This window comes from Aulonocara stuartgranti, assembly GCF_965226115.1.
Source record: "Aulonocara stuartgranti genome assembly, chromosome: 14".
In the NCBI taxonomy this organism is placed as follows: domain Eukaryota; kingdom Metazoa; phylum Chordata; class Actinopteri; order Cichliformes; family Cichlidae; genus Aulonocara; species Aulonocara stuartgranti.
Window position 1 is genome coordinate 16,276,599 of NC_138950.1, and position 27,627 is coordinate 16,304,225.

At 42.8% G+C, this 27,627-nt stretch overlaps 1 protein-coding gene across 4 annotated transcripts; it reads right to left on the reverse strand.

Moving 5' to 3' along the window:
• Positions 1 to 1,026: 1,026 nt before the first annotated feature.
• relb (v-rel avian reticuloendotheliosis viral oncogene homolog B) lies at positions 1,027 to 26,600 on the reverse strand. Of its 4 annotated transcripts, none has more exons than XM_082502177.1 (13): positions 26,281 to 26,600; positions 25,610 to 25,678; positions 15,743 to 17,050; positions 15,575 to 15,649; positions 14,652 to 14,821; positions 10,952 to 11,227; positions 10,016 to 10,182; positions 9,826 to 9,917; positions 9,284 to 9,415; positions 9,057 to 9,161; positions 7,502 to 7,717; positions 5,050 to 5,121; positions 1,027 to 3,479 (listed from the first exon to the last, which is right to left on the reverse strand). In XM_082502177.1, exons 3-13 carry the CDS (start codon positions 15,774 to 15,776, stop codon positions 3,055 to 3,057), a joined length of 1,764 nt encoding a protein of 587 aa, XP_082358303.1. In that variant the 5' UTR covers positions 15,777 to 17,050; positions 25,610 to 25,678; positions 26,281 to 26,600; the 3' UTR covers positions 1,027 to 3,054. The 4 variants fall into 4 exon arrangements, with proteins under 4 accessions (XP_082358303.1, XP_082358305.1, XP_082358304.1 ...); XM_082502179.1 differs by having other exon boundaries at positions 15,575 to 15,646; positions 26,281 to 26,592; XM_082502178.1 differs by lacking the exons at positions 25,610 to 25,678; positions 26,281 to 26,600 and having other exon boundaries at positions 15,743 to 23,374.
• Between the last annotated feature and the right edge of the window lie 1,027 nt (positions 26,601 to 27,627).

Consider the following 27,627-nt stretch of genomic DNA (forward strand, 5'->3'; position numbering starts at 1 on the left):
ACATCTGAATGCTGCAGACCAGCAAACTGACATAGAGGTTCATAGAGGTCCTCACAATTAATTGAGTTTATTTTATTAGCAGCACTTGGCGAATCCTTTCCTTTTAATCCCTACGGAGGCAGTAAGGGTGTACTTAGTCTTTCCTCGCACTGCTTTGGCATCTTGGCTTTTGTTAAGTAATGAATCTGTGTAATACTTAATGCTGTGTCAATCATTTTTCGGTGTATTAACCGTGTTTTAGGACGTGGTAAGGCCAAGATTATTGTTATTATGTCCCAAAATGTAAAGCCTTAGTTCTCTGGCATACTTATGCTCCACATTTTTATTCTTGGACTCTACCTGAGTTTGTTTGCATGACAGCTCAAAATCAATAATTCCTTATTTATCATATACTGGATCTTTGTGAAGCCCCTCGGCCTCTGTGAACATGTTAAGTATATCTCCGCTCACTGTCATCACGCAGCAGATGTATTAATAATAAAATGAGTAAGGTTAACATCCCTGTGTGTCTCAATCGCCAAGTTTCCCCAAAAGCAACGGAGTTACAAAAGAGTGGGTGTTTCACCAGAGTCCACAAAAACTAAAGAGGAAAGCACAAATAGGGCATGTTCCCAGACTGGATTACTGTGAGAAGTGATAGTCATGTTTTAGGCAGAAAAGAAAGGGAAAAAAATAACTATTGTTTCTTTTGAGAGGCTGTGACTAAAGCGACCTCAAGGTGTCTCACAGCCATAAACAATAGGGTGATTTATATCCTCTGGGCTTCTGTCTAATGGGTTGGACAAACAAGTACTTCAAGGTTCTCTTGAGGCATTGAAGATATTTAAAACTACGACGTGACAAGCCGAAAAGCATCTCGGAGATGTCGAAGCTGCCAAGAATCATTGTTTTTATAAGTGAGAGAGCAGCTCAGGAATGTGTGTGGGCGGCAGCTGAATCGCAGCGCCTACATCCCCTTTAACGCACTCTAATCTTTTATTTCTGCCTCTCACTCTGCCTCAACAGGAAGTAATGACACAACAAAAGTTACACACAGACATTTTATTTTTCTCCGACTACTGCACTACACTGTGGGCAGACATGTGATAAGGTGCGATTGGAAATTTGAATGCTTAGCACAAGAGCGAAACTGACAAACAAAAGGAACTGACACAAAGAAAGCCAGAAATAGGAAAAGGGCTGTTTTCTATTACATTTATGTTGATTAAATATTAAACAAGCCAGTGGCTGTGGCAGCCAACAGAGAGCAATAACAGACAGGGACAAAGAAGAATTGATCCCCAACTACTGTACTTGAGACTTTTGGTGATTAAAAGAAAAAAAACCAAACCCTTTTATGCTGCCGGCAGCTTCAGCTAAGCAAACAAAACAAATGTCGCACAAACATTTAATACGTGCCATTTTAGTCTCACCTTGCAATTAAAACAGACTGCAATTATGGAAGTTTACAGCTTTTGTGGAGAAGTTTGAGTTCTCCTTTTAAACTCCACACTGAATGTAGGCTTTAAATTAATGCTTGCAGCACTTATGGAAAATAAGGAATGCCAACTTGTTCCCGAAGACTTGGCCAGCAAGGCTTTGGGAGCAAAAGAAAAAAAAAAGGTACGGGGTTAAATACAGGGCAACAAAGTGCAAAGCAGCAGCAGGAAAGAAGGCACTCTGCTCCATAATGGTTTTGCAGTCTAGCAGAGCAAGCGCAGCAGATAACTCACTACAGGAAGATTGTTCACAAGTGGATACAAGCACCAAAAATGCCACATATATTCTTCTCTGATTCAAGATAGCCGAAGCGTTTGTTATTTTTATATTCACTAGTTTGTATTTACATTTGACAGCATTTCAAGTTGATAATGACAGACGACATAATATAGGGGACTGGTGGTGGGAGGTCCCTGTGTGCTAATGAGAAGTGAACGAACTGAAAAAGCTGAACAAACAGCTTGCTGATCAGGCCCAATATTATGACCACCTGCCTAATGCTGTGTTGGTTCCCCTTTTGCTGCCAAAATAGCCCTGACCCATCGAGGCGCAGACCTCCAGCAGCTCCCACATATCCTCGATTAGACTGAGATCTGGGAAATCTGGAGGCCAAGTCAATGGCTTAAAATGTTCCTGAACCTTTTTTTACTTGTGGCAAGGTGTATTATCCTGCTGAAAGAGGCCACAGCATCACCATTGTTCCTTCCTTGGACCACTTTTAATAGAATCTGACGTGTGTGTGTGGCTTACAGTGAAAAAACTGCTTTGAGTGCCAGCTCAAACAGAAAACACTCAGATGGAAAAAAATAAATTGTAAGTTGTCACAGAAGATCAGACACTGATGATCACTGGTGTGAAACTTAGCTAAGTGTTTAGTACTGACTAACTTGTTGTGTTTAGACATGAGTAAGCCAATAAAACAAACAGCTTAGCAGCACAGTTGTGCGTGGGTCTCCGGCGATGCTAAAGTGGTGTGACGGTAAATGGCGAGCCCCACCTCTCACCCATTGTCTGGGATGAACTGGATACGTGTGCCAGCATGAGAGCACTGAGCCAAGGATAAAGGAGCTCTGAACCAGTGCCATCAAAGGGGTTAAAGTGGAATCTCTCGGCCTGCAGAGCTATGCGCAGCCTTAACTGTCATCAGACCATCGGAGCAGCATGTAACGTGTTATTTTGCTTAAGTAGGAGTTATACCTTTGACTTAAAGTCAAATCCATTAAAAATCAAGAGAAAACCTCTGAAATGTATTAAATGGATGATATTCTGTGATGAAAGTTCAAGTGGCTGATGGGATTTTTCAAACTTGACTCTAGAGAGACAAGCATATGCATTTTGGCACTTGTATCCACTTTTGAAGGATGGTTTCAGTTTTCTGCTGCGCTAATCAGTACCAGTCTCATACTAAAAACAAAGCAGGCGATAGCTTGTTAGCTTAGCACAAGTTCTAGAAACAAGGGGAAGCGGTAAACTAGCTTAATGTGCTCACATGGCAGTGACATAAAACTGTCAGCAAGGAAGTGACCAAGATGTTAAAAGATGACAGAAACAGCTGTAAACTGTGCTACACGATCCTCAAAGTTCCTCTTCCGTTTTCACCTGAACCGTGCTATCCTGCGGCTCCAACTGCGGGTTCTGGCTCTCGCTGACGAGCATGTTGAATTGCAAGTCACTGTAATGGGAAAAGTCCTGCAGGAAGCCGGAGTTCTGGTTGAAGTTCATATCCACATTAGCAAAGGGGGAGGCAGTGATGTCCAAGTTGCCAGGCACGAGTGAGGAGAAGTTTGGGTTATTGAAGACCTCCCAAAATTCAGGCATGTCCACCAACTGGTTGTAAACGGCCGCCTCGTCTGTGTTTGAATCGACTGGATTGCAGTAACGCGGTTCCGCCGCAGCGGGTGTGCCGGGCAGGACAGGGTGCGACCGCTCTTGTGGCGACATCATGTTTTGGGCCTCTGGGAGGAACTGGATGACCTGATCTGAGGCAGGTGCGCTCTTGGCTGAAACAGATTACGTTACAGAGAAAACAAAGCTGTTAGAAACATGATGAATGGTCAGTTATTAGACGGAGGTCTTTGTACCTGGATTGTGACATGTGATTCTCAACCTTTTTTAAAAAGCACACACACACAGCTGCCAGTCTTGAAAAAGGTCTTCACTGAGATTACAGGAGGAGAAGTGCAGAGCCAGCTGTGTGATCATTTTGAAAGGTGTTTGTCTCATTGTTAATCTGTAGTACTTTATGCCACAAGGACTGTTTTGCCTTGTTTATATCAGTCAGACCAGGCTATGAAATGGAAATAACTGTGAAAAACCTCCAAAACAACCCCACAGCTGAGTCGACATCAACCAAAACTAGCCTTCATGAAGGTGGAACTTGCTGCTCTTTAGTTTTAACCTTTTGTACAGTTTACCCTGTTGCTTTTAACCCCTTTGTGCTTTTATTACACACCATCTTTATCTTGTTTGGTGTATCTATATATGTATAACACATAAAACTAGTCTATCTTCATGTGATAATCAGTCATAGAAATGACATGTCACATAAGGAGTATTTGTGGCTGACCACTTCCTCTTTTGTCATGTCTGTGTATTCCAGTGGTCGATTTTGGCATTTTTGGCAAATGTCATGTTAGCATGTGATCTGTTCTTCATCATGCAGTGATGAGTAGACAGAAAATGATTAAGTGTGATTTTTTTTTTGAAGGGCATTGTGATTCGTCCCAATTACAGAAGCTGCCATGTGTCTAATAGTGCATCTTCACAGCAGACGTGTTGACTCTTAGTAGGTGTGGTTAATGGCACAAACACCAACTCAACTGTTCCACTGAGGTTTCTGTAATTTACCAAGTGAGCATGACCAAGACGCCCTTTTTTTCCAGAGGAAAATAAATGAATGGCTCACTTGCACCTCGTTTCCACCAATGCAGTGCTGGTGTGGAGCTGGTGTGGGGGGCTTTCTCAGGAAAAAAAAGCTTTGAGACCCAAACGCTACTAGCAGGTGTTGGAGTAATTTCCATGCAAAAAAATAAATAAAAAATGCATCTGCTAGTCATGGGTGAAATTCCTGCACACTTAATTTTGTTTCAGTTTTGGTGTCAGCAATTCTGTGGCACCAACCTGGGCCACAATGCCACCGGCCCTTTTTCAGGGGAAATATGTGGAACAGGTTCTAGATTATGGACTGGTCCTGCATCAGTGGAAAAGGGGCTTTGCGGTTCTTGAAGTCAGGCAGATAGACTACAGTTTAAACCTGGATTTTGAGAAGACTGGCTATCATTTAACAAGCAGTTTGAACATGATTGTGAATAGCTTTAATCTGGACTGAGTGTCAAGTTAAAATAAAAATAATTGTATTCACTTAAAGGCACTTTATGCTTTTTGCATGATGAAATCCAAAAAGTTTAGATTTAAAATGTTGGTTTGCTGTGCTTTTCCTGTTGTATTAAGTCACAATATTTTGAGTGAGAATATGTAAACATGGAGCCAGAGAGGTGGCACACCCCAGTCAAACAGTTCACATGCTGAATTGTAAAAACACAAAGATCAAACTGACAGTCTGAACCTCACCTGTCACACAGGGCTTCTCCTTGAGGTTCACCTCTGACTTTAGCCTTGTCTTCCGCTTCACCTCGTACGGGTCTGAAATGAGAAATGAAACGCTGTCAGTGTTTAGCAATAATCTGCTGCATCTGTTTTTTTAATTTGTGAGCACTATGACTGGTAAAGAGGAGAGAGAACTGGCTGACATGATGGAGAGAAAGAAGGTGGCTGTATTGTGTGTGCAGGAGACCACGTGGAAAGGCCAGGAGCGCTGGAGGTGGATTCAAAATGTTCTATTGTGGTGTACATAGTGCTGTGGACGCGCAGAGAGTGTCAGACAGGATCATGGGTGTGACGGTGGAAATCAGAGGGGTGGTTTTCATTGTTATCTGTGCGTATGCCCCACAGGTTGGATGTCATTTAGAAAAGAGAGGGGAGTTCTGGAGCAAGTTGGATCAAGTGGCAGAGAGTGTCCCCAAGGGGGGAAAGAGTAGGACAGACTTCAATGGACATGTAGATGAAGGGAAGAGAGGTGATGAGGAAGTGTTGAGTAGGAATGGTATCAAGGAATGCCGAAGGAAAGATGGTGGTGGCCGGTGACGTAATGGTGGAATGAGGACGTACAGGAAAGTATTCAAAGAGGCTTACAGTGAGTTGTATGTGAGGCTGGACACCAAGAAAGGAGATAAAGGTTTGTTTTGATTGGTTAAACAGAGTGATCGAGCTGGAAAGGATTTGCAGCAGGATGGAAATGTACTAATGAGTAAGGAGAGTGTGCAGAGAAGGTGGAAGGAGTACTTTGAGAGAGAAAAAAGACAGAGGACAGTTAATGAACATGAAAGTGCAGTGAGGAGGAAGTGAGGACAGCTATGAAGAGGAGGAAGAACAGAAAGGTGGCTGGTCCTGATGACATAAGTGTGGAAGTGTAGAGATGTATAGGAGAGAGGACAGTGGACTTTATGACCAGAAGAAGGAGGGAGACCGGCGGAAAAGTGAATCTACAGGGAGTAGAGATGGACCGATCCGATATTACGTATCGGTATCGGTCCGATACTGACCTAAATGACTGGATCGGATATCGGAGAAAAATAAAAAATGTAATCCGATCCATTAAATATCACGAAAGCACCTCACAAAACTTGCAACACGCCGTAACTCACCTAGAACGTTAGCATGTCGGAGCAGTATGCATCACGTGATAGAGCGGCTGTGGCATGCGGGACCTGTCGGTGGTCTGGATAGCATTTGGAGCTTCGCTAGCAACCCGGCATTTCATCTCCAACAAAGTTATCCCCGAGAGAAGTAAAGCAAGTGTGTAAGTCCATCTCTGAATGTTTGTAAAGCATTCCTGCGTTAAGCTTAACGAGCGACTGCCTCTCGCTCTCCGGCTGCTACTTCAATCGTGAAACTGCTTAATGATCAGCTGATCGGCTTTTCTGTCGCGAGTCCGTCTTTGTTTTTGGCCCACTTTGCACCAGAAAGAGGAAACCAGCGGCTGAACAACAGCAGCACGTTTAAGCTTGATCAGCTGTTGTTAGAATTTATTTAATATTACTTTCTACACCAGGATCTTTTTCTACGTAGCTGACGCTGGTAACTGTGCAGGGGCGGATCTAGCAAAGTTTAGCCAGGGGGGCCGATAGGGCATGAACAGGGAAAAGGGGGCACAAAGACATACTTTTCTTTCTTATTCTCATTTAAAATGTCTAGCTTTTAATAAATAATTATCTGACACACAAAGTTTTAATTTGATGTAAAATGAATAGAAGTCCATTACTGTATATAGTGACTATTAAGTCTAATATATACCCTAGTAAGCTATAGTACTTTTTCCTTTGGGAAGGTACCATCTGTGCAGTCTGCAATTTTGTTGAAGAAAGATGTTGAATCTATTTAATATTTCTTGAAAAATAATTGATTTCTGTGCATTTTTTTCACACTGCATCAAATTAAGGTTGATTACGTCGATTAAGCATCATGAGGTGGAGCGTGAGGGGTGGTTCCCTATTTTTTATTTATTTATTTTTGTTGTTGCTGGGAGTTGGAACCCTATTAGTTAGGTTGCTTAATATTTACGCTAAGTACTCTTTAAAATACCAGAATAGGGAGGATGGTGTAGGTTTAAGTTTATTAGATTGATCAGTATTGCTGAACTATGAAATATTTTTTTTGCATACAGGTATAACAGAATAGCTTTAGTGTAGTTGTTGTTTTAAACTTGAGTATGAACTTGCAGACTTGCAAAATGCAGCAAGATATTTAAAAAACAGTTTTGTTGATTAAAAAACACTATATTGGATTCATATCGGTATCGGCAGATATCCAAATTTATGATATCGGTATCGGACATAAAAAAGTGGTATCGTGCCATCTCTAACAGGGAGTAGAGATAGTGGAGGCTCATGGATGTAGTGAAGGAGGACGTGCAGAGGGTTGGTGTGGCAGAAGAGGATGTTAGGGAAGTCCAGTGCTGACTGACCTGGATTGCGAGGCAGGTACTTGAATGTAACGGGCTCGCTCTCCATCTGGTCTGAGATGCGACGCAGGGCCAGGTTGACTTCCACTTCCTCTGTGATGTCTTGGTCCTCGTAGGGCGGAGTCTTAAACACGATGGCGATCTGTCGGTGCACGTCTGTCTGGGCAAACTCCCCGTTCGCCTTCCACGACTCTCGCCTGAAGATGATCTCGATGTCGTCTGAGGACCAAACACGCAAAGCTCTTTATTATTCAAGAAACATTAGAACATGTTTGTGTTCTCATTCATCCAGGTCATGGGAGTCTTTAACAAGAAGCTTCTTCACTTCTGGGAGTCCCAGGTTTTATTACATTAGGGACCCCGTAATGGTCAGCACCTAGGCTCATGGGACCCTTGACTCCAAGGCCACCTTCCTGTTCGCCTTAAGAAGCGAAGAAGCCTCTTAATTAAGAATCGATGAGAAAATGTTTCAAAAAGGATCCAAAATACAAAGAAGATTAAAAATAAAACCTTTTTTTAGAGGAATCAAAACTTTTAATACTTTAATTCAAAATAATTAGGTCACAACAGTTTTCTTCTTTAGGGCACGTTACCACCTGGAAACCACCTACAAGTCCTCCTTCATCACATCCACACCTCCTCTTTGTGCTTTCTTCTTCTCTGACGGCATCTTTCTACCTGCAAGTCTTCACTCACATGTCCAAACAAACTCAGGCTCATCTTTCTTACTTTGTCCCAGAACCGTCCAACCTGAGCGGTCGCTGTGATGAGCTCCAAACATCTCAGCATGTCAAACTCAGCTTCTTCCAGGTCTTTTCATACGTTTCATGCAATGTAACTGATCTCTCAGCTGCCTTCTTAACTTTTACTTTCATGTTGGTATCCTTCTGTCACAACCCAGTACCCTTTCTTCACCTCTTTTTCACACCCCAGTTGTTCTGGATGGTTGACCCCAAGTATTTAAACTCAACCACCTTCACCTCCTCCATCATCCTCACCAAAACACATTTTCTACTTTGCTCCTTCTCACCTTCACTCCTTTTCTCTACACAGGAAACCCCCACAGCTCCCCGTGTAGACCGACACATCATACGCAAACATAATATTCCACAGAGTCAGATCTCATCTGCCAGCTTGAGAAGCTCTCAAAAGCAGCTTCTCAAATTCACTTTTAACCAGTCTGTCGCTCCTACCACACACTATTGTCTCAGTGCACCCATGCATATCCTGCATCGCTCTCACACTTCTCTCTAACACTCCTGACTTCCTCATGCAGCACCGCACCACCTTCCTGGGCACCCCGTCACATGCTTTCTCTTAGTCAAGAAAAACACAATGTGACTCTACTTTAAGTTACAAAAATGTGGGTGTGTGTGGGTTGTTTTTTTTAATAACACAAACACAAAAATCTCATTTAAAAGTTAACTAAAGCTCCAAAGCCCTACAAGTAAACTTAGATTGTAATCAGGCTCTTTGTCGCGTTTCTGAATAGCGGAAACTGGACTTGTTTTATGTAATCTACTCCTGGAACCTAACTTCAAAAAAACTTTCCTGTTACCTTTCTGCACTTTGTCACACAACATGTAGACCTCCGTCTTGCCAGTGCAGGGACCTTCATACAGGTTCAAATGGGTGATCTTCAGCTGTGATGTAGTTGTTGCCTCTGGAATTAAAAAAAACATGCACGACAAAGCGTGAGAATAGGGAAGTACGCTGCCTTATTTTTGGCGCGCTTGGTTGACTGCGGTCAAGGCTTTTCGGTGTGTTTGTCTGGTTATGTCTTACTCTTGTCATAAATGGGCTTCGACACCACCGGGCTGAGATGGTCTTTCCTGCCGTCCTGCCACTCGAGCTCGCACTGAAAGCACAGACGCACTGAATTCATGTCCATGTCTTCAATGCCCTTCGAATGCCCGGCTGAGGGGAGAACAGAGACAAAATGGGTCAGTGAGGACAGAAAAAACTGCCTTTATATATGTGAATAAGATAAGATAAGATAAGATAACCTTTATTAGTCCCACACGTGGGAAATTTGTTTTGTCACAGCAGGAAGTGGACAGTGCAAAAGTTATGAGGCAAAAATTAGAATACAATAAGAATAAATACAGTACACAACTGTACAGAATAGAATAAAATAAAATACTATATACAGTAGAATAAAATAAAATAAATATACAATAAGATAAAAATAGAATACAAATACAAATACTATATACAACTGAGTAAAAATACAACGATGACAGAAAGGATTATTGCACTTAGTATTATTGAATGAAGAATAACGTGGAGATTAAGGTGCGGTGTATTGGCATACGTCTCCCACTCACTCTGAAATGGGTCGATATTTAGACTTCTTCGCTTCTGAAGTGAAATGTCCAGCTCTTTCCGCCTCACACACTGAATACCAAGGTTAGCGAAGCTGGGTGTAAAAACAAGGGGAACTGTTCAAATAAAATGTAAAGACACACCACGAATTTTAAGGTATCAAAATGGCAGGGATCGAAGGCGAATGCTCACCTGTGACGTCGGTTGTTGCGAGGGTTGAATGTGACAAAACAGATCCCTGTACCATTTGGACAGTCTTTACCCACGAGGCAGTGGGGGTGAGGCCGGTGTGGGAGGTCTTTGGTCACCAAAGAAACTGTGACGTTGACTTTCTTTAAGCCGTCGATGGAACCCTGAATCTGAAAGAAAGAAAAGAACAAGATTTATAGCAAAAATCCAGAATAAGTTCAGAGCTGTGATGCCTATTAATGTGATTTTCTTGATAGAAAACAGAAAAAGTTGTCTAAAGTTCTTAATTTTTTCCCTGACCAACAGACCAAAGCTGTTGTAATATGCCAAACTAAAGCAGATAACCCTGACATCTGAGAAACTTGGCTTGAAAAGAGTTGAAATAAAAGCCGATTAACCTTCTCTATCTGTTGCTCCAGGATTTTTTGTCTCTTTCCCCCTCAGACATTTTTCAGGGGCAGACTTTAAACAATAGGTTTCTAGAAGGTCATTACAGATTTCCTGATGTATTACAATAAAAATATAAATAAAAGCAAAACTAAGTCCTCTCAGGTACCAGTTTCATCCAAAAACAATGACAGGTTAACACCATTGTTCACCGCTATTAATATCCATTATGCAACCGGACATTTCCTTGACTAAACTTTATATAACCTGGTAACCACCAAGTCAATGTGTGAATGATCGTGGCGTGTAGATGTGTGTGGCAGTGTTTGTTAGTAAGCAGCTGGGGGATATACCTCCTTGTATCTCACTGCACTTGAGCTGGGATTTGTGGGGACTTTCTAATTGATTCAGACAAACCACATTTTTTTCAGTCTCCACCCATTTCAGACAGGAGGGGTCAAGTGAACAGAGTAAACAGGATCAGCTGTGGTTAAAAGTGCCTAACTGCCTCTGAGGTCGTGTAAACTCCCCTTCTGAAACAAAAACTCCTACCTCTATCGTAGGCAGGGTCTTTTCAGTGTGGGTGCTGGATGCTCCCAGGATGCTGCCCGCCGAGCGTCCTTCACATTCATAGCGAAACCTCATGCCTCTGTCTTTGGGCTCCTCCACTATCGCGAGCTTGGGCTTGTCCAGAACACGCTCCAGAATGTCCGTGTCGCCTCGGTTCTGAGAGGACGGGATGCCGGAGTTCTTCGAGTTCAGCAAACACGAGGACCCTCGCCCAGAGGAAGGATGAGTCGATGCCATATCCATGACAGGGAGGACTGGCTGATGGGGGGGACAAGAGAAAGCAATTTAAAAAAATTGACTTAAACATATTTACCTCGCACTAGAAACTTCTGGCAGAAATGAAAAGATGCAGACAACATGCAACAACCAACCAAGCCTCACGACTGTCCCTAAAGGCTGGTGATGCACATCAGATGAGTCTTTTATAACCTGATCTAATGAGTAAAGATAATTTCTGTACTCGAAAGACTTCAAAGCAAATCCACAAAGCATCTGAAAGAAGAAACAATAGTTGTTGTTTTTTTAATTTTCCCCCACTGGTTTGTGTTTATTTTATGTTTTAACCATTTCTTTATCATGTTTGTGATCTCGATGCTTTTTATTTCTGCTCTGGTCTTACCTCATGCCCCCACGGTTTCTTTTCCCTATTCCATCTGTTTTAGCAGGAAATATAAAAGTCAGATGGCTCGACTTGATGTTTCTCATGAAAACTTAATTTACACTCAGAGGTTTTCTTGCTTTGGATGTACAAATGCAGTGAGTCAGTTTGCTGACAGCATGAAACATCTCTCCAGTTGAACTATGCCTTTAGATTTCCGATCATCAACTATCGACCTTTCTCAACACTCTTCCAAGAAGAAAAACTGAACTTCTGCAGTAAAATAAAAGTACTGGCAACTGCCAGTGCTACCCCTCAGACTCCCAGCAGACGCACCTGTGGTATCAATTACAAAATCCTACGTCATCTTGTCCTCAAGTTATCGCATTCACAAACTTAGGTGCCCACGTCACCGGCCTCGGTGAGGTGACGACAATACATGATCAGCCTTTTACGGCTGAGGAGTAAAGACCTGACAAGTCACATTTCATTCACTCGATGTGTAAAGGAGATGAAGTCACCAAGTCAAATACGCAGGCATTCGCAACCAGTTACAACCTATAAGAATATCTACAGTTTCGAAGCACTGACTCACTTTCAAAGCACAACTTCATAAAATCCTTTTAATAAAATGTTTCCCTTCCGAACGTCTAGGTTATTTAATTTAAAAACCAAGTGTGATGTTTCAGTATTTCACCATTAAAAAAATACAATGAGAGAAAAGTGTCAAAAATGGCAACAAATGCAATTTAATATCTCAGAATATTTCTAAATGATTACTTTGCAGCTTTTTGTAGCAGCTCAGCTCCCATTTTGGGAACCCCCATGTTAAACTGAGACACTCTATATAAAGCAGCTGAAAGTAGCTCCACTTTGACAAGCTAAAATACTACAATGGTACTTTTTACACACCAGTGTGTCTGTATTAACAGTCTAATGATGTTACACGGTTTTGCGGTTTTACTGCTGAAAGAGCTTTTTTTTCCCCGCCTCGACATCTTCATAGTTTTAATGAAGAAAAACGACCTCATGTCTCTTGGGCAGTGATGACACTACAGATGAAGCATGCAGTGAAAGAACTGACTCATGGCGTGTGTTTCTTTTTGTTTTCTCTCCATACATGTGCTTTCTATCAGTGAGCAGAGTTAACCTCGTGCTCTGCGACTCCTCCTCTTGCATATGATGTCTTATTTTTTCCGTTACACCGCAGACCACCGAGCTTTTTCCGCTCCCACTCAAGACTTTGTATCTCTTTTTTGTCTTTGCTGCTTTTAGTTTCTCTCTTTCTCTGCAGTGCCATCCTCGCTCATTTTTTTCTGCTCATCGAGGCGCCTGATTGCTTTCTCTTACATCACCGTGAACCCAAAGTTATCACAAATCAAGTTTCACCCGACTCACTGCAGTCTATCTGCTGTAGCTAATCAAAAAAAAAAAAAAAACAGAAGATAAGAATGATAATGATCAAACCTGCAGGTAAGAAAAGTAGTAAAGAAGTCGCCTCCTTTGTCAGACGTGTTGCTGTGAATCATTAAACCATCGCTGCAGAGATGTGGTGATACCTCTGCATGAGATCATGTTTCATAATATCCTGTCGAGCCCCAGACGTCTTTGGTCAAAGTGTTTGTATGCACCCCTGCAATCGTGTTAGCCCCCTCCCCAAAAGAAGAAAAGAAAAAAAAAAAGGACTGGACCTTTCAACAAAAGCCTGCTACACCGAGCCAGCAAACGGAAATAGGAAGTCAGCTCAGCCTTACGCCCTTCAGCCAATCACAGCACTGACACGGGGGTGAAAAATGCAACCTTTCGTCTCCGGTGGGTTTGGCTTGTAAACAGAAAGGATGGCAAACTGAAAGCAGGAGTCAGATTACAGCTCTTCCAAAATGTCCTCTCCACTCCCCAAGCCCACCTCCTCTATAACAACAACAAAAAAAAAGCACAAAGAGGTGTGCCACGCTCCCTCACAAGCTGCAAAACCTCTTCAAACCCAGCAACATAACCTGTGCAGCTCATTCACTAAGAGAAGGCTGAACTACTCTTCTACCGCCCTTCATTATTACCCATCTGTGCGGTCACTACAGTGCCTCTCTTATCAGATTACAGTCTTTCTGAGCTCCCGCTGCCTGTAAACCACGTGCTTTCTGGTAGAAGCCTGACCTGCCGAGTTGCCTAACGGCTGCTCTGTGCCACACAGCAAAATAGCCAACCGTCTGCAGGCTGCACATGAATCATGCAGCACTTCATACCACCGACATTCAATCCTCACAACAGCCTCATTATGAGAGCTGCAGCCACCGCCGAGGAGGAGGAACAGACGCTTCCTCTGAACGTGTTTTATATCAACCGCCTTTCAATAATAGCACAAAAACAATATGGGAAATAAAACTACTGTTGCTAATAATAAACCGAGGGAAGAGCATAACAACCTGCCCATCTGTGTGACTGCTTTGCATAAACAAATGATAAGAAAACCTAAAAAAAAACAATCAGAGAAGCCAAAAGCAGATTTTAACAGTTTCTTCTCATAAATAAAATGTTTTAAGTTTTAGCTGAATCCATTAACTGTTTTAATGTTTATGTTGCCCAGCTAAGATAAGAAAAGGCTAAAAATAAGAATGCCATCATTATTGTTATCATTGTTTATTAGTCATAACCTTTCTCCAGACAGCTTAGACTCCAGTTTCCTACCTGTTATACAGTCATAGCAGCCAAAGTGATTGAGTATTTACAAAATAGGTGCATGTACTGACATTTATTTCTCTGGCTCTTATAAATTAAGTATCAGGTATATTGATTATGACTTGATCTAGTTCAATAGAACCTGGATCGAAGTAATGAGCACAAATTTTGCCAAGAAAAAAAAATTGTAAAAAAAAAAAACTGTAAAAAATTATGCCCCTATTCACCGCAGGCTGGCAGCTTTCACAGCCCACAGCTGATATAAACACCTCTCTGCTTGGCACCCTTGGGTGTTGCCAGCAGTCTTTCTGGGTAACGTATGAAACTGTGAAATGAGCTGGAAACCAGAAAAATCAACACCCTGCATGACACCACCTAAAAACAACAACAAAAAACAAACAAACAAACCTTAGACGAGGTGCCTCTTGCAACCAGCACCGGCTTGGATGTCTGCGTTGGTTTGTGGATGGGGGTTGGTGTCGAACAGGGGAGGCCAGCAGGTGGAGGAGGTGGTCCAGGTAGTCCAGATAGGGAGGGTGCTACCTGCTCACTTTCTGTGATATATTCTTGAATCAGGTCTGTGAATGAATACAAACTGATGGTGAATCCAAAGTGAAAGTGCAAATGTGATAAAAATCTGACACCACTTTAGGGCAGCAGCTGTGCTGTTTCTTTATGTTTTTGGATTTGAAAGCAGAAACACTTCCATTAACATCTTTCAAACCTAATAGTATATTACTGCAATCTATTTTAAGACGTGGCAACGTGTCACAAGACACAGTGTGTCAGAATTTGAGTGGTTACCACCTCACATGAACCGTTTCCTCTGTTTTGTTTTTGTCACTGGTGCATGAATCTGTGGCACGTTGTTTCAGCACTGCACCAATAAAAAAAACAAAAAAAAACAAGCCTGGTGCCATGTAGCCAGCCTCAGTTTAACCAGTGAAAGTGAATCTAGAGCAGTGGTTATCTGCAGGTAAATATACCTTTTGGGGTGGTTGTGGTCTGTCATGTCTGACACTTTGTCAGAAATCATGAAACATTAAACAAAGCAAGCATCTGCAGCACAGTTTTCAAAGTTAGATAAGAGAAATCAGCTGTTGTGACTTTTTTCACGTTTAATTTAATGTCCCAAATGTTGAGTTCTCCTTCTCTGACATCGGAAATAAGACAACCTAAGATTAAACAAGCAGGAACTCTGATGATGGTTCACGCCTCCTGCCAGAGGTCATCTCAGGTCACCGTAATGCCTCCCCGCTTCCGGCAGATGCACGCAGAGCCAAAACAAAACAAAACAAAACATAACAAAACAAAAAAGACCCACCACTCACCGAAATCTATAGAGTTGAGGCTCGAATAATTGTCGTCCTGCGGGTCAATCCCGGGAAGGGGTGTTGTCTCCTCTGCTGTGAAAAATCACATGCCTCAGGATGATGTCAGCGCTTTTACGCACAAACACACGCAAAGATTCAACAGGTTTACAAAAGACAACCACCCACCAGAGGTACCGTTGACCATGTCCATGTCTATCATGGCATGCGTACAGTCTTTAAGACCACTTTGAGGACCTTAAACTCCACCGTCGTGTCCTTGAATTCTTCCTTGAGAACTCTCCAAACCGGATGACTCTGGGTTTTTTCCGTCTCGGCCCAAACCTTCGTCCTGAACTCTGAAACAGCTCCTTAAACCACCAGTTAGACTGCACAGCGGCTCAGAGTGTCTGTCTGATCCCGAGGAGAAATGTCAAACCGTCCCGAAGCCATGCGTGGAACTAAGTGTGCTCCGCTTTTGTGTTTCCGGCAGGCTTCGCGATTGGCTGCTAGACGCGTGGAAATCCCCCTCCGCGCGTAACGTCACCTCACAGACGGGAAACCCCCCCCCGCGACAGCACGAACCAAACTTTTAATCAAACGGCGCTTTATTGATTTGCATAATGCATCATAGTGAGGCCAGAAAAGGCATTTTACCCTTAAAAGCCGATTTCCCCCCTCATTATATATGTAAACTGACCGCACGTATCGGCGGCTCGTCTTGTTTTCATATCGGCTTCAGCGCATATGCAAATCGGTTTTTAACTATTCAAATTAGCCTCTATCCCAGAGCTAATGCACCTATTTTTAGCACAAAGAAGTCAAAAAGCCAGCTCTTTCTCAGCCACACGCCCTCTGATGCATTTCTCCTGGTTACATCATGTCTTTATCACGTTTCTCCCGGTTCCTCCAATCAGGGAGAAGTGGGAATTTCATAAGAGCAAAGTAAAAGTTACAATTTCAAAAAAAACAAAAACAAAACCCCCTCCCATTAGAAACGGCGCCTCTTCTCCTCTCAACTTAAAAACTCTGACAAACTGCTGAAAAGTTACGAGGCGCAGCAGCGACACCTGCTGGTCGCCCAGAAGACAGACGATTTAAAGGAAATGGAAATCGAAAGCGGGGCGTTTAGGGGAAGCAGTGACTCAGCAGGGAGCAGATTAAAAAACAAAAATAAAGCAAGCCAGCTGCAGGCATGACCCACACGCTTCAGCCTGAGCTCTGCAACGAGAGGATAAGCTGCGAGTCCTCATATTTTGAAGGCAAAATATGCTGTTTGTTTTTTTAACTGTTTTTAGCTAAAACTTTATAGGCACACAGCATTTCCTGGAGGTCACATGTCTTTACTTGAGTCAAAAGTAGACCATCAGTGTTTCATGACACCAAGCATCACCTACACCTGTCACCGGTGTGCTCCTAACATAACAGTGTTTCCACTTGCCTCAACTGTCAGTGCAATGGGGAAACAGCGCCCTCCCTCCTGGTTTGGCACAATGACTGTAAAGAAGAAAAAAGTCTTTTATACAGTTGTTGTTGTTGTGGCCGTTTATTTGAGGCTGGCTGCAGTAATCACTCCCAGTCTGTTAAAGCTATACGAGAGGTGAGTTGTATCTAGAGTAGTTATGTTTTATCGATACATAAAACTTGTTTTATCAACTGACGAACACAGTGTATGAAGTATTTAGTACACCAGTTGGTGTACTCTTCATTTGTTTAACACTGTATAATACATATGTTTTTTGGGACTGGTTTGCCAGAGGTGGCCCACACATGGGCACAGCACAAGGCCAGTTGCATACACACTGGTTGTCCTGTGCTGGCCCATGTGTGGATTACCTCTGGCAAACCTGATTTGGGCCACGAAAGGGCCGTCATTCTTTGCGGCATGTGGGCCATCTGTAGGTGGTGTGCAGCCATAGGCCAGTTGTAGAGACAATGCTGGCCCTGGGCTGGCCCAGAACAGTTTCAGCTCTGGCCCCAGATGTCAGCCTAATGTGTAACTTAATCAAGCCATGCAATAACAACATGTGCCAGAACATGCAAAACAGTGCAAAAGTAACATGCTGAACTCTGTTCAGACAGTGAATGGACTGATTCTTATATAGCGCTTTTCTACTCTCCCAGATTACTCAAAGTGCTCTATACAACATGCCACATTCACCTAATCACACACTTTCGCTTAACTGAGTGCTTCCTAACTACATTCATACTCTTGACATGCAGACTGGAGGAGCCAGGGATCGAACCACTATACCTTCCGATCAGTTTGTAACCTGCTCTGCCTCCTGAGCTACAGCCTCCCACTGGCAAAGATGAGTAAACCCTCACTAGGTTTTGGATGAAATGTACACTCAAAAACCTGTCAAACCTGCATTTGAAACATTGGCTACCATAGCAGTATAGTATTGCAGCATGGCATTTTGGTCTTCTAATTTAAATAGGAAAATAGGAACATAAATAGTGCCATCATTGCCAGACGTGGCCCACATCTGGTTGACAAAACACCAGTCAGTCAGAAGTGCCAGCTTGATGCCAGATCTTCTTCAGGGCCAGACCTGTTTTCTGTGGGCCTGGGCCACATAAACCAAACCACAATCAAGCCAGATATGGCATGCCATCACATAGTGCCATCTATACCAGGCCTGGCCCGTATCTGGATGACATACGTCTTATCATGCCAGAAGTTAGCTAGCAGTGCCGACTTGATACCAGATCCGGGCCAGACCTGCTTGCTATGTGGGTATGTCATGTAGCATTGGAGACCTCAACCTTCCAACCCACTGATGTCGTCCTGATTGGTTGTAGTTGTTCAAGGACAGTTCCAACAGGTGTGTGTGACATTACCGTTGAGATGTATGGCTGCAAAGTTGTTGTGGCAATGCTGGTGGTTGCAGGGCAGAGTGAGGACCTTATTCTCCTATATTTAGGAGAGGAACACAGTAAGGCCCTGAATGCTGAAGAACTGGCTAATAAAAATCTGTTGAGTTCAATATCAGGCGTGGTGGTTCGAGAGCACGTTGGTGATTAGATTGGAGCTGTCAAGCTAAAGAGAGCTGTCACATTGGAGCCACCGACAGAACACCTAGTTTGGGGCAGGCTGCAGCTAATCAATAGTGGGGAGGTGGTCTTTGCTGTAGTTATAGAACCCACAGGCTCAAGGTCCAGGCCAAGATCGGTTATGGTTGGAAGAACTGTGGCATATCTAAAAAGTGATAGATGGGTCCCTGTAAAAGTGTTGAACCCCTTTGACAAGCCAGTGAGCCTAAAATGCATCTTCACAGGAAGTGACAAGTTGTGGTAGCCCCTTACATGCAGTGCTACAAAATCTGGGGCTATCTGATATTGAAATTGATTCACGTGCAGTTTCACCAGCTGGCAAAGAGAAACTAGTTGGCTTCATAGCACAGTTTGTGTCCATCTTCTCAAGAGACGAGCTTGCCTACATCGAATTCGAGTTGTGGATGACAAACCATTCCGGTTGCCATGCCAACATGTGCCACCAACTAAGACAAATTTATGACAAACTACCACAGAATGAAATGGAGGAACGGGGAATTATTCAGAAATCTTGCAGTGTGTTTGCATCACCATTGGTCTTAGTTTGGAAGAATTCTGGTGAGTTGAGAATATGTAATGACTTCCGCTGACTTAATGCTACAACTGTCAAAGATGCCCAGCCATTTCCGCTTTTGGCCAATGCGTTGGCTGCTATAGGAGGAAACGCATTATTTTCTACAATGGACCTGACTTCAGGTTATTATAATGTGGAGCTGCATGAGCAGGACCGTAAGTACACCGAATTTACGTCACCATTTGGATTATACGAATATAATCATATGCCACAAGGATTGTGCAACAGTCCAGCGACCTTCATGAGGATGACGTTAGCCATTTTCAGAGATCAGACCTTTCTCAGTGTGCTATGTTGTCTTGACGATGTCCTGGTTTGTGCTGCCACAGAAGAAGTGGCACTGGAGCACTTGCAAGTGGTTTTCCAGAGACCACAGGTTTACAATCTCAAGTTGGCTCCAAAGAAGTCCCATTTTCTGAGACAGTCTATGAAATTCCTGGGACACATTGTCAATGCTGATGGAATAAGGTCATCCATTACATCCCTTGTAGAGGCAACCCTATATGGAAGAGGGTACAAGTGTTCCGACCCCAGGCGGTGACCAGTTTGTCATTTTTCAGTGCAGCTGTTGCACAGGCTGAGGTGGGAGCTGTTCTCCAGGGCCATAGTAAACATGAGTCAAAAGTGTGGCCACATTCTCTTCTCCTGTCTCAATTCTCTCAGTCTGTGCTTACACCGAACTGGTCTGAATCTGAATCCTTCTTACAAGATGACCTAGTGGGACACATGATGATGTGCTGTGCAGAGTGATCTCCTATGTGGAATGTGGGCGGAGACCATCAAGGAAAGAGTGGGCCAAAGAAGCAGCCGATACAAAGAAACTTCTAAAGGCTTGGGACAAGTTGATCATAAGAGATAGTTTACTGGATCGAGTCTTTAAGACCTACCTGTATGTTGTTCCGTCAACCGTGCATCCTGCTGTACTAAAAGGTGTCCATGATGAAGCAGGTCACCAGGGCCACCAAGGAACGGCACAAAAATATTTTTGGAGGATTCAGCAAACAAATCAGTGGATGTGCTTGTGGTCATAAACAACTTTCCAAAGATGGCTCAGGCCTTTCTAATCAGCCTTAATCAGTCTGCTAAGGCAGTAGCGCACCAACTCTGGCATAACTACTTCTGCATCTATGGCTTTCCAAAATGCTGACCGCAGTGTCATTAGCTGCTGAACGCAGTGACCCCTGCTGACTGCAAGTTTCCTCAACCCTATAAACAGTACATTTGCACAATAACTGAAACTAGCCCACTGAATGAACAATAAGTTGTGAGGTCAGGTCCTTGATCATTAATATGCATCCACTGGAGCACAAACCGGGTGTCATCAGGACACCACAGCATAGAACGAACACCATCCCCATAGACACAGCAGCCAGGGAAGCAGAAGAACATCACATCAAGAAGGCCTGAGTAAATGTGGTGATCCTAGCTAGACATTTGTCAAATCTGGGAAGGCGCCTAAAGAAAGCTCCAGTTCATCCAGGAGAGAAGGACAACTGCTGCCTAAGCAAACCCCAAAACATGCTGTGCCAAAAATTGGTCCACCCCAAGGATCGGGTCCCCCGACACAAGTAATATAGTGTACACTGCTAAGTGCCAGGAGGATTGCCAGGATTTATACATCGTGGAAACCAAACAACCTCTGGCAAAGCAGATGGCACAACACAGAAGAGCTACCTCGTCAGGCCAGGACTCTGCAGTCTATTTACACCTACAGGCCAGTGGACACTCTTTCAATGATGAGGAAGTACACATCCTGGACAGGGAGGAACGCTGGTTTGAGGGCGGAGTCAAGGAGGCCATTTACATAAAAATAGAAAAAACATCTCTGAATCATGGAAGGGGCCCAAGGGTACATCTTTTGACATCTTACAATGCCGTAAATGCAGCCATTCCCCAACTCTCTGTGAATGGTACTCATGACCATTGATCAGTGTTTGTTGAGCAATGAACGTCACAATTTGCATATTAATGATCAAAAAACTGACCTCCCAGCCCATTGTTCATTCAGTGTGCTGGTTTCAGTTATTGTGCAAATGTACTATTTATAAGATTGGGGAAACCTACAGTCAGCTGAGACTGAAGAAGTCACATGGATGAGTGACGAAACTTTTCTCCCACTGAAAATGCTACGTCCAGATGAACAGAATCAAACTTTTGCGGTTTGCATACCTGGATGGCTGAGCATGCATCAAGACAAACCAGAGACTCCTTGTCTTCTTTAAAAATACAACAAAATGCAGAGTCAAGGAGTTTATTTGGGCCGGCCTGTTACAGAGGGTGAAGCAGAAACTGGTTACACTAACATCATACACCTGCCAAACTGACATGAATCTGATTTAAATGGTCAGGTGATGTTAGGAAAAAAAAGGTTAGCTGAGGGTTAAAAGAAAGGTTTGGAGTGTCTCTTTTGCCAGTGTAAATTTGTTTTACTGTATCCAATATTTTGTGCAGCAGGCCAAACATGACCTCAGTTTTACATGTCACAGAGGTGGTCTTGGATTATGTGGAAACCGAAAGCCTAGGTCCACAGAACTATTAAGTCTTTAAACTATGCAAAGGATTTGGTACCCTTTTTACTGTTAATCTGTTAGTCTTCCTACACCTAGTTTCCCTCTGAAGTATTCTTGTCGCATAATTTTAAAACTTCCCTTTTTTATTTTCAGTGTACTGGCCACCCCCATAAGGCTAGACTCCAAAATATCAACCCACAGCAACTAATGACTCAATATAGAACAGACTATAATTAGCACTATTTTCTAATTATATGTTTATCACTTTCAGGCTTCGCCCTCTTGAATCATAATATTTTTTTAAACTTCTAATCAAAAAAGTTTCTATACATTTTGCTTCCAAAGACCCAGACTTTCTTGTAATGTTTTTTTTTTTTAATCTCTTCAGCAACAGTCGTTTAGGTTTTCTGAAGGTCTTTCAAAGTTTTTCTTTGGACATTGGCTGCTTTTACATTTATTTTTAGCCCAGTCATTGACCATACCTGACCACTGACCTACTCTAGTAAGCATACACTAACACAAGGATGAACCAGTGCTGTGTCTACACATAACAGTTTAGCAAAGAACCAGTTTCAAATTGTGTCTTTGTGCACATTGTTACTAGCAGCCTGTCGCAAAAACACAATTAGTTTCCTTTCTTTAGCCAAATCTACAAATCTAAGGAAACTGAAAAAAGTTGAGGAGAAACAAATGTGTGAAGAAATGAAGGGCAGCTCAAGACTTTGCACAGTACTCTACATATTTTGCTGGCTTGTTTCTAGCGGTGGGTTTATAAAAATCGATTTCCTGATTCAAATTGATTTTAGCTTGAATAATGCAATATCGATTAATTAAAGCCTGAATCAATTTTTAAATATACATGTATTTTGCCAAAAAACACCAGAATCTCTGGTTAAAGCTCATGAAACCAGCAAACAGCTAAAACAGCAAATGATTAAAGAGCAGGTAAGCAGATTTCGTACAAAGATGTGCACACAAAGCACAGATCATCCCCATTCACCCAATGACTTGTAGACGAAGGGTCAAACGTGAAACATGGTTCACTAGCGCTTTACTCAGTCCCTAAGGACCCCAAAGCGCTTTACACTACATTCACACATTCACACACTGGTGATGGCAAGCTACATTGTAGCCACAGCTGCCCTGGGGCGCACTGACAGAGGCGAGGCTGCAGGACACTGGCGTCACCGGGCCCTCTGACCACCACCAGCCCAAGGATATTTGGCATGCAGCCAGGAGGCAGCCTGGGATCAAACCACCGACCTTCTGATTAGTGGCTGACCTGCTCTGCCACCTGAGCTACAGCCACCCCTGTAGCTCAGGTACAGTAGAGGTCCAGTCAGACCGTCTCTTCTAGAGAAACAAATATGCTCACAATGCAGTGCAAACGTATCTGTCTTTGTTTTAAATACAAGATTTGCTTGTCACCTGATTTGGTTACTACATGCTTGTAAAGCAACAGTTGCACAACATCCTGCCCATGTATACAGACCAGTATTACCACAGCCTGTTATTTTAAAGTGAGAAATCTTAAGTACAAGCGTCCCTTGTGGTCGATTACTGCTTAGTTTTCTATTCTTCTCACAAGCGAGAACGTTTAGTTTCATTTTGTTGTAATTGATATAGAGATAACTAAGCCTTCTTGCATACAGAATTCCCCTTGTTGGAAAGTCCAAATGCAACGTTCAATAGGTACATGCAGTATATAGCAAAGTTACACAGTGGGCTTAGTATAAACCACACCTGTCCTCCTAGTTTAAGTGAATATATGAATTCACCAACACTCAGTGTAGAATATACTTGATACATCTTTCCACTCCATCCGTTTTCTTCCTCTTATCCTTATCAGGGTTGTGTGGGAGCTGGAGCCTCTCCCAGAGGCAGGGTACACCCTGGACAGATGTCCGGTCTGTCACAGGGCTAACACACTTAAACAGACAACCATTCACACTCACATACTAGGGCTGCCACGATTAGTCGACTAGTCACGATTATGTCGACTATCAAAATCGTCGACGACTGATTTAATAGTCGACGCGTCGTTTGAAGCTTTGTAAGATCACAACAGACGCAGGAATAAGTAGTGGGATTTAAGAGTGTAATAACGGACTGAAACAGAAGATGGCAGCACTGCATGTACAAGGATGCCAGCTGCTGTTAAACCCCGAAGAAGAAGAAGAAGAAGCTGTATCCCAGAATTCATAGCGCAGCCCAGCGCAGTTTCCAACAATGGCGGCAGCTGGTTAGTTTTAATATTACTCTTATTATTCTTTCTGGGTCAAAATAAACGTTTAACATATTTTCAGGTGAGAATGTAGCTGTGTAAACCTCAAATATCTGCTCAGTTTATCAAGACACCACATATTTTCAAAAGCCCTCCGACGTTTTCGGAGACGTCTGTTACCCACTAGCTCGATAGCTAGCCGGGGGCGAGGCTCACTAGAGCCGGTGAGAACACCGGACTCCCAGCAAATCGCTTTCAAACCCACCGCCGTCTTTCGCTACTCAGGTTAAACATGTTAAACATGAGTCACTTAGATAACTTAAAAATGTTATTGTTTGGCTTTTTTTCAGTATTTTATTTGTTCCTGAGTAAATCGGTTTGGCTGAGATTAAAGTTATAGTTTTTACACAGCTGAATAAATGTCAAGCAGACAACTGATTATCAGAAGTGTGAGATGCTGGAGAATATACTCCGGTGTCCTGTTATATTTTAGATAGCAAGGAGTTTATTAAACTTCACTGAAACAATCTGCAAATTTCATTAAAATTTAATAAACTATCATCTTGTCTTTATTTTTAGTTAGCACATACCTTACACACTTAAAGTTGTAAGCTAATGATAGTTATATAAGAGCAGATGCTGCTGGTGTAATAAGTTGTACGTCCAATGGATGCATGATCTGATTAGTCGACTAATCGCAAAAATAATCGGTGACTAGTCGACTATCAAAATAATCGTTTGTGGCAGCCCTATCACATACACACCCAGGGACATTTAGAATCACAAATTAACCCCACTAATTTTCACTTTCCAATTATTTCACAAATCAAATGATAAAATGTTTAAGAGCTGGCTGCACGAGCTGATGATTGACATCTTTGTTGTTTCAAAGAGATGTGACAGGTCTCCATCATCTGCTTAGCAGCAACATCAGTGTCCTCAGTGAAGCGAATATCAACCAAATCATTACTCCCAGTTTGGTTGTTACTGACTTGACTTCTTGCTGATGTGAGCGCTGCTCTAAACCACTTTTTCGTGTCCAACTTAGCAAGTTAGCACAGACAGCAAACGAAAATTCACATTAGTGTCGCCCACCTAACATCTAATTGACTGGCTGGCCACACACTGTAGGTGGTAGCTGTTTAATTTGTGAAGCAGGGGATTTTATTTAAAGGCTTCCTAACTGCAAAGTGTGTAGGTTGATCCCACCAAGTTCAAAACTGAGATCTGGTGAGTTAACCCTAGGTGGAGTTAGACTATGAAAATCTAACTCCACCAAAATGGAACAATCTTCCAGTATGAGACAGTGATTCTACATTTTCTCTTTGATCAGTATTCTCCAGATACAAGAGAATGACTGCTAAAAACCAATAAAACCGCCCATGTTAGCTGCCACCATGCAAGACAATGAGGCAAATCTGAAACCACTTCCAGAAAAACACTCATTTTAAAGCTACAAAGTCAAAGCTGCTCGTTGAACACTGAATGAGGAAGCAAAATTATAATGTTTTAGGTGATTAACTTTCCCTGATCCTGCCAAAAAAGATGGAGAGGACCATGGTGAATGCTTTAAGAAGAGGGAGGACCATAACGTGATGTATATAAGTGGAGGAAGGTGCACTCAGGATGACATCTGCAAGTTGGCAAATTTAGCTGATCAGCACCAGATGGTAGTCTCAAGGATGACTTACCAGTTTACTGGGAAAGTACTAAAGTACTTAACTGCTGAAGGGCACTGCCAAGAGGGTGTTTGGAGTATCCTGTGGACAGAGGAAAGAGGACAAGCAGACTTGGTGGAATGAGGACGTACAGGAAAGTATTCAAAGAGCCTTACAGTGAGTTGTAAGGAAGGAGATATGGACTTGTATTGTAGGCTCTACCTTACAATATAAAGCGCCTTGAGGCAACTGTTGTTGTGATTTGACACAGAATTAATAAAACAGAATTGAATTATTATTAAAGTGATCGAGCTGGAATAGATGTGCAGCAGGATGGAAATGTACTAACAAGTAAGGAGAGTGTGAAGAGAAGGTGGAAGGAGTACTTTGAGAGAAAATAAGACAGAGGGTGACAGACAGAGGACAGTTAATGAACATGAAAGTGCAGTGAGGAGGAAGTGAAGACAGCTATGAAGAGGAGGAAGAACAGAAAGGTGGCTGGTCCTGATGACATAAGTGTGGAAGTGTAGAGATGTATAGGAGAGAGGACAGTGGACTTTATGACCAGAAGAAGGAGGGAGACCGGCGGAAAAGTGAATCTACAGGGAGTAGAGACAGTGGAGGCTCATGGATGTAGTGAAGGAGGACGTGCAGATGGTTGGTGTGGCAGAAGAGGATGTTAGGGAAGTCCAGTGCTGACTGACCTGGATTGCGAGGCAGGTACTTGAATGTAACGGGCTCGCTCTCCATCTGGTCTGAGATGCGACACAGGGCCAGGTTGACTTCCACTTCCTCTGTGATGTCTTGGTCCTCGTAGGGCGGAGTCTTAAACACGATGGCGATCTGTCGGTGCACGTCTGTCTGGGCAAACTCCCCGTTCGCCTTCCACGACTCTCGCCTGAAGATGATCTCGATGTCGTCTGAGGACCAAACACGCAAAGCTCTTTATTATTCAAGAAACATTAGAACATGTTTGTGTTCTCATTCATCCAGGTCATGGGAGTCTTTAACAAGAAGCTTCTTCACTTCTGGGAGTCCCAGGTTTTATTACATTAGGGACCCCGTAATGGTCAGCACCTAGGCTCATGGGACCCTTGACTCCAAGGCCACCTTCCTGTTCGCCTTAAGAAGCGAAGAAGCCTCTTAATTAAGAATCGATGAGAAAATGTTTCAAAAAGGATCCAAAATACAAAGATTAAAAATATAACCTTTTTTAGAGGAATCAAAACTTTTAATACTTTTATTCAAAATATCACAGCTGGGGCAGCAGTCGTGTGGTGGAATGAATGAGGACCCAAGATGCAGATGGCAGTGAAGATGCAGGTGGAGATTTTTTTACAGTGAAAAACCCAAGGTGAGGGCAGAACTGAACATAAACCTAAACTGGGAAAACTAACACAAACAGAGGACACGGGCGAGGAACAGAGAGACACGGAGATATACCAAAATGATGCAGAGAAATGCAGAAGCTTCACAGAGAAACACAGACGACGCGACGAGGAGCACAGGCAGACAGACCCTACAAATACACACACCAGGCAATCAGGAAATGGCACACAGGAGGGGACACAGCTGGAACTAATGGGCATAATGAGACACAGACCTACAAAGTAAAACAGCAAACACACAGACTGTTTTACAACACAAAACTTGAGGACCCAAACAGAGCACAGACACAGGTAGGGCTGATACAACACTCAAGCACTAAACACAAGAACCAAATCCTAAGAACTAGTGATGGGCAGATGAAGCTTCATGAAGCACTGAAGCCTTTCATCCAATTGGTTCACCCCAGTGCAAAGCGTCTTGAAGCTTCATTTGCTCTACTATGTCTGTTCCTTCACAGACATAGATCACAGATTTGCTCTAGTAGGACACCTACTGGACGTAAAAATATTAGTTGGCATGAATTTGAAGAGTGTGGCATTTTGCACACAGCCTGTAAATGTCAACAACAAAAGGAGTGTGTAAAACATGTATATTGTAGTGATGGCAGTATACTGTGTATATTTATAGTGGCAGTATGGGAAATGATTATTTGGAAATGCTTA